At 50.7% G+C, this 7,593-nt stretch overlaps 1 protein-coding gene across 1 annotated transcript in view; it reads right to left on the bottom strand.

Moving 5' to 3' along the window:
* LOC104499374 (chromosome unknown open reading frame, human CXorf36) overlaps nt 1–5,688 on the bottom strand; it is a 16,031-nt gene extending 10,343 nt beyond the window's left edge. Inside the window, exons 1-2 of the mRNA XM_010142868.1 lie at nt 5,465–5,688; nt 371–635 (exon numbers count right to left, since the gene is read on the bottom strand). Of these exons, the coding sequence (XP_010141170.1) occupies nt 371–635; nt 5,465–5,688 (489 nt within the window). The remainder of the gene's footprint in view (nt 1–370; nt 636–5,464) is intronic.
* Between the last annotated feature and the right edge of the window lie 1,905 nt (nt 5,689–7,593).

Below are 7,593 nucleotides of genomic sequence, written 5' to 3'. Positions count from 1 at the left end.
CGCGGGGAGCGGGCCCCTCCTCCCGGGGCCAAAGCCCCTGCCCCGGCCAGGCTGTGCCGTGGCGCTACCTGTGGCTGGAGGAGGTTGGCCCTGGGCCTCAGGCTCTCTTCTTCCCATCGGGGCCTCATTTTGCTTCTCCCCCACAGCAGGTGGGCTCGGCTGGGGGAGCACAGGGATGCCCCTGTCCACTGGCGGGGGCAGGAGGGACAGGGCCAGCCATCACCCAAACTCGCCCTCCACCTGGCAGGTCACAACTATGTTTCCTTCGGACCCTTTTTCCCCCCACAACACCACATGGCACCCCCGGGGATCCCTCTCTGCTCCCCCCGCCCCACGCTGATGTGGGGCCCAGGGGCTGTGGGTCACAGACCTGGACCAGGTCAGGGGTGAGGCGCTTGGCCCGCAGCCATTTCTGGAAGCGTTGCGTGCGGCGCAGGGCACGTTCCAGGCTGCAGGTCTTCGTCTTCAGCAGGGAGGTGCAGATGCGCTTGTCAGCTCGGTCGTGCTGGTACTTGGAGGTCAGCCGGGTGATGTCAACCAGCCGCCAGCTCTTTGCATCATCGGTGTAGTTGCCCGAGTAGCTGAGCAGGTAGCTGGGGGGCAGCTTTAAATGAGAAGAAAGCCAGGTGTCAAACCTGCCAAACCAAAACAAGAGCCCCACGGAGATCGGGTTAACAAGCCACACGGACACCCACACAGCGCCAGCGCCACCATGGTTGTTCCACCACGTCGGCCCCATGGGCTTCCTGCCACCATGCGGCAAAGGCAGAGTGGCCCTGGGCAGGAAGCCTCGGGCACTGGGGCGAGGCAAGAGGGGTAAAGACATCTGCCGAGGAAAAAATGTTCATCTTTGCTTCCCTTGTCGTGAACCATGGGGTACGAGATAAAATGCCCAGAGGAGATCTTTTGGGCCATGTAGAGAGGAGGGGGGAAGGGAGAAGGAGGGCTGCAGGGTTTTGGTTCACGGGGAATCCCTTGCATTTTTAAATTTCCTTTATCTTCGAGAAAGGGACCCAAAAATTAGTATCTGACTCTTAAAGGGACCCTGCAGAGCAAACGCTCTTAACAATAAATGTGTTTGGGAACACCAAAATGATCTTTTGTTTTGAGGTGGTGGCTTTACTCACTACGGGGGGCAACAGATCCCCCCTGACGTCGCCGGCTGTGTTTTAGCAGCTGGGATGAGCAACTGCCCTCGGCAGCAGCAGAGGTTGGGGTGTGCCCAGAGGGTATGGGGGGGATGCATGCCCTGGGCATGTGGCACCACTGTAGCCATGGAGATCTTACACTGATTCTCTCCCTCTACGCAGGCACAGGAGGGGAGCATATGGGCCGGGTAATTAGGCTGTGACAATTTTTTTTTGTTTCAGCAGCCCCCTCAGTCCTGCCCACGCATGTGTTGCACATGCAAGAGCTTAGAAGCCCAGTGTCTGTTTTGTAAGCAGGTCTGTAACCTGCTCTTGGAAGGTGGCTGAACTTTGACCTTTGGTTTGGCCAGCATCACGCATTCACTGCCTCTAAAACCTCCTGTCCTAATCTCCTTGCCCAAGTGCGTAAGAAACAACCTAATTTAATCTCATCGTAAATTAAAGCCGATAGCTCAGAAGTGAAACAGGAGAGGCAAGAGGTTCCCTGCAGGACCAGATAGCTGGAGTTAGATGAAAAGACATTTACAAATCTGAAACCTGAAGCTGATCTTTCCTTTTGACTTCCCGTTAGGAAATCAGCACAGAGAAATTTTGGCGGAATTAATTTCCTTTGATTTCAGGCAAATAACCGACTCGGCAATGTTAGCTGCCTTCTGCGATTGGTGACTGACCATCCTCTTCACCATTCCTCTTGCAGGCAGCACCTCACTCCCCTTCCCTACCGCAGACACTGCGCAGCTCAGCCCTGGGGCAAGCCTGGGTGTCCAAGGGGAAAAGCCTGTCCCCCTGAAATATCGGTTTTTGCCCTCCACTGGGTATCGACTGTAGCCGTGTCTCTCCTTCAGAAGATTTGCCTCGGGGAGGCAGGCAGAGCAGAAGCGAAGGAGCCCAGCTCCTCGCATGAGCAGGTCAGGGGGTTCAGGTATTTCGGTGTGTTTTGTTATTTGGGTGTTTTGCCCAATATGAAATTGAAGCTTCCCTACAATTAGGGCATCTGACATGAAAATAAAGGCTTTGTTTGCTTTGAGGGTTGTTGGTCTGGTTTTGAGCTAGGACTAAAGAGCAGAGAGAATTTCTATGCCTCACTGCGATTTGTTGTGCATCACGACCCCTCCCAGCGCTTAATCTGCAAAGCAGGCGCAGCGTGCCAGGCACGTACTGGGAAAAGATGGCTGTGGGCTGGGTCTCTCTTTCTCTCTCTTTTTTTAGTGATTTGGCTCAAGCGTGTGTGTTCAGGAGAGCTCATGTGAGGCAGATACCAGGAAAGCGCCACCTTCCTCATGCAAGCAGCACGTGGATGTGTGAAATCCAGAACTGAGCATTAATTTGATTGTGGATGCGGTGATTTCCTCCACAGAGCTCCTGGGGGAGAGCCATGTGGGCCTGGGAACCCAGCACGGGCCGCAGCAATTCTGGATTTGGCATCGTTTCTGGGCAGCGCAGCGCTGGCCTGGCACACTTGCCAGATACTTTAAAGATTCATCATCAAGCTGAGCTGTAACAATAACTCACTCTTGTATGAAGCCTTTAGCTAGGGCTGAATGTACTTTAATTAAGACTTTCAGTAAGATCTGTGTGAATAACTGAGTCACAGATTACGGATTTTAGATCAACTGAGAACCAAACACTGAAGAAAAATCAAATTGGCTTCTTTTTCTTCCTGGATGAAATGAAGTATTTTGTTTCAGCCAAAATAACTTTGCTTGCTTTTGAGGTCTTACATTTTTTTAAAAAATTAAGTGAGTCTTCAAATCAAAAATAAAGAAATGCCGTATAAAACCCATCAAATTTAAGCGTTCCGGCCTTTACAAACTTCCTTCCCATTGCTTTTGGCTAAAGCTCAGCACCAGCATTGTCACAAGTCTGCAAATACTTTTGGTCAGCTCAGTTTCACAGTGTTTTGAAAATCTAGTATTTTATGAAAACTTTTGCTGTGCTCGGCTCTCAGGACAGTTGGTAGGCAGGCTTTGTTATTCTCCTTTACAGATGGATGAAGTTGGCCACAGAAAAGGGAAGTAAAGAACATGGGAGCACAAGATGAGTCACCAGCCGTTCTGGGAACAAACCCCACATCTCGTCTCTCGTTACTGAGTGCATGAGTGCGTGTTAGGGAGAGTGACTGCGTGTCGCAGCTACCGGAGCGGAGGTTAGTGAAGCGTGTGCTAATGAGGATTAACACAGAGAAGGGCCCGGTGCCGTCCACCTTTGTGAACGTGTGAGACGGTACACAGGGGGGATGGAAGAGCCGAAGTGCCACTGAAATTTCCTCTATTTAACTGTTTAACCTTCCACTTGCCAAAAAATCCCGGCTGTTCAAGAAACCAAGCAGGAGAAAAGCAAAGAAAAGCCTGAAGCTGACTGATTGCTCAGAAAAACATTTTCAAAAGTTACACTTTCCAAAGCACACAGAGCAGAACTTTCTCGGTGTGCTGCGCTGGTTTTGGGGAGCTGACTGCGGGCTCTCAGGAAAGAAAAAAAGTCTCTGGTTTAGAAAGCCCCTCTCCCGTCCCTCCGGCAGAAGTGGCGTGCTTTCTGCACTCTGGGACCTCGCTCGGGCCCTCCGCACGCCCACACCGCTCTCCTGCTGTCCCCCAGGGGAAAGCCTGCGGGGAGGCCTCTTGCTTTCACTCGCGGTCGCACCTCATCTCTGCACCCCGGCGGGGCACGCAGCTGGCCAGCGGCCAGGCAGCGCCGTTGCTTGCTGCAGAAGGGTGCTGCTGTTCTCGGCAAGGCTGAAGGAAGTTGCATGGCCCCAGCCTCCCCAGCAGCTAAGCGGGAGTGACTGAAATGGTGCACCTATGGCAAGGTGCACACGAGGAAACTGCTTTGTACCCAGTGGCAGGTCCCGAGAAACCCGGCAGGGGTGCGTGGCACGGGTGCATGGCACAGAGGCAGCAGCAGGTTGGGGCACAGGGCAAGAGCCAGCTCCTGTGCCAACCTGCGACAGAGAATAAAACGTAGGGCAGCCTGTACCCTGAATACACCCACAGCTCCCACAGAACCCTACCAGCCCGTGACAGCCAGCTAAACACACTGATTGCAAATCCATCCTGCTTTTTGGGGCAGGAGCCCAGGCTGGGCTGGGAGAATCCCAGCGCTGCTGGCCTTGGCCCTTCTTAGCGCCTCTGCACCCTGCTTACTGCACGTCCTGGAGTCACCCTCAGCACAAGCCGGGGGAGACAGACTGCCTGCAGGCTAAAATGGCAAGGGCTGGGACCCCCAGTGTACCACGGCAAGGTGCGCCCTGGCGCAGCAAAGCCACGAGCTGCCTTTTTCCAACACCGGTGACGGAAGGATGGATGTTTGGTATTACAAGTCCATCCCAGACAAACCATTATGATTTTACTGTGCTATATTTTATAGCGTAGGTTAAGACAAAAATGGTGATTTGTCCAATATTATACTACTTACATTATAGCATTAAAAAGGCAATTTTACTATAATCATTTCTTCTCCTCCAGGCTTTTCTATCTATAAAAGAAAGTGCATATGGCTCTATAAATCATATCAGACCTAATAAACTCCTCGTCTGCCAAGCACTCCCTTTAACTTTCTCCTCAAATACACTGGCAACATTTTCCTTGCTCTCGTCAGATACTTTCTGCTTTTCAGCCTAAAACTGATTGGATCAGACTGATGACCGCTTGGGCAGCATATGTCTCACTGACTTTGAGGCAGATGCAATTTCTGCCTCTGTCTTCAAGTTTTCACAGAAACCTCCCAAAAGCGTACTAATAACTTTTCCCCGTCTATCTTCATGTGTGTAAGTAACCTGATGTGCAAAAGTCCTCGTGCCTCAGGCAGGTTTACTTCGCTTTTGATTTGAGCTAGTATGCAACGTGAAATTCTGCACATTTGTGTTGTTGCATCTGGTACAAAATTATATAGCGTGTTTATATGTTTGTAGTTAACACAGTCTGTTGGGAGCTTACAAAGCTAAACCCTCTTTGCCTTTACTCAATGGTTCATAGAAAAGATTTCCAGTACTAACAAGCCGATTTCTTCCTTCCCTCTTCCCTTCCCCCATCACTGCCCTGAATTGTTCTGGAGCCACTCTCTGCAGAAAGTGGTGCCTTTTACTTCTGCTTTCAAATTATAATTCAGGACTGAATTCTGATCATGTTTGTGTGGCTTTAAAAGAAAAGAGAAAAAGCAGCAGCTTATAGACATTAATTAAAATACGAGGTGCTGTAACTGCAGCCGGGTGCTAAGTTACTCTTTGCATTGTTATTCATTAAAGTAGTTGGAAATACTAACAGGCAACTTTCAAGTTACTATGCAGAATGCTTTAGAAATGACTGTGCTGAGTTTCTGACCTTATTTCTTCTTTAAAGAACTTCTTGCAAATGGATGTCCCAATGCAGGCGTTGCATTTATCAAGTCCCAGGAAAGTCCGGCCAAAACTGTAGCTGGGTTTGACGTGGGGCGCAGCTGGAGAAGTTGTTGCTGCTGTGGAAGGATTATAGCTCAGAGCCAAAACCAGGAGCAGCATCAACGAATCTGCAACTCTGGAGCAAAGGCAACATATCCAGCGCCCCATCTACAGTAGCGGAGAGCTCTGCCTTTCGCACCTCACTCCTTTCTACACTTTTGGTCTCTTTTTGATGACCTCAGCCTGCAGCAGTGAGCCCCAAAACCCAGCAAGTCTCGCTGGGTGCGGGAGACCCTGCTGCAGTCCCCATCCTGCCAGCTGGTCACTGGCTCTATTGGCTTGAGGTTTGGGTGGGAAAGATATGATGTAGGGTGGGGAGAAGGAAATACATGGAGGATGCAGATAACTTGGGTTGCCATGGTTACCTTTCCTTTACTTGGTGCAGCTGCTTTGGCCCCTACCGACCCTCCCATCAGCCGACTTGGAAAACAACATGAAGAAGTGCTCATCTGCACTTTGTGCAGACAAATGAAGGATATCCTGTCGCTGGAGAAAAGGGCATATGCAGGACACTTAGTAAAAACCGATTTGGAAGGAGTAATAGTGTGGCAGAAATGTACGTTTTACCAGAATCCAGACCTTTAGCTTTGCTTTATTCCTGAAGATTTGTGATGGCTCATTGCTTGACTTCTCGGATGCTTTCTTGGCTCAGTTTCCCCTTCTCACAGAAGCGCTGAAAAGACTGTCAGGTGGAATCATCGCCATTTTGTTTCTTGAAAATAGAGTTGTTTAGAAGCAATTGCATCGCAGTGTTTCATGCCATGGAAAGCAGGATAGCCCGAAGCTTTCCAAAACACCCAACTGACGTAGCAGCTTGGCCTCTAAGCCACTCTTGAAAAATGGGCTTTTCAGCAAGACCCGCGTGCTTTTGAATACCTTTTCTTGATGGTCCTGGCACTGGAAAGAAGAGCTAGAGAAAGGGGTGGGGGCTAATGTGGGATCTTGCCCGATGTTTCAAATGTGCTTACAAAGTACTGCAGTCACACCCAAAAGCTGTTTGCACTAGGCAAAGACTTGAAAGTTGTGGAAACTGCTGTCTACCTGGCCTGGTCTGGGTGCTGGGAGCAGAACTATGCCTCTCCCAGGCCTGGAGTAGCCCTGGCAGGTTGCTGCAGGCAGCTGCTGAGGCCGGTAAAGCAGAGACCTTGAAGGGCCATCCCTTATTGTACCCTGGTCCCAGACATTACAGCATGTAGCACGCTGCTGCAGTGACACTAGACTTTACTCTTCTCCCATTCCCAGCTGTCATATTTTGACTGATGTGGGAGGATCTCCTGTGCTGTATCTCACCACAGAAGCAGTGAGGGGCAGAATGAGGCTTTGGACACTTCTCGTCCCCCCAGCGGGACCACTCTCACCATGTGGGCAAGCTGTTTCCTAGGACATTTTTTAAAGGAAGAAAAGGTGCACTGTAGCCATCCTTTATTATCCCCTCCAGCATTAACCACAGCCTGATGGGACTAAGGGATATGTGAGACGTAGGAGTGTGCGCTGGGATCTGTGCTCGCCCCTCACTTTGTGGAGGGGCTGCTGCAGGAGGGTGATCCTACCAGTGTAAGGCAGCTCTTTCAAGCACAGACACTCATTAGTTTTGGCACTTGGGAGATCGGGGGTCTCTCCTCGACTCTGTACCCTTGTGGGAGGTTGCTTCATCTCCCAGTGCATCCCTATGCTCAAAATAGAGATAGTGACATTGAGGGCTTGTCTACAGGGCACAGCACAGAGCGACGAGGATAACAAGCCCTGCTGGGAGGGAAGAGGAATGTAATGAACCCTGCCAGTGCGGCAAACGAGAGAGGCTGGGCAGTGCTGGTACGCCAGCGAGTGCAATCAGCGCACAGCTCTGCATGGCGCCATGGTCGCATTTGGCCTTATGCTCCGCTATAAAGCTCTTTGAAATGTGCTGGTGGAAAGAGACATACCAGAGCTAAACACCACTATTAACTGCTTCCCGCATCCGGAAGTTTATCCCTGGCATTTCCTATTGCCGGTACATTGCTCCTTTCTCCTCTG

Source organism: Buceros rhinoceros, unplaced genomic scaffold (genome assembly GCF_000710305.1).
Source record: "Buceros rhinoceros silvestris isolate BGI_N320 unplaced genomic scaffold, ASM71030v1 scaffold14559, whole genome shotgun sequence".
Lineage (NCBI taxonomy): Eukaryota > Metazoa > Chordata > Aves > Bucerotiformes > Bucerotidae > Buceros > Buceros rhinoceros.
Note: the sequence above shows the minus strand (reverse complement) of the source record. Positions and strands in the feature narration are given on the sequence as shown.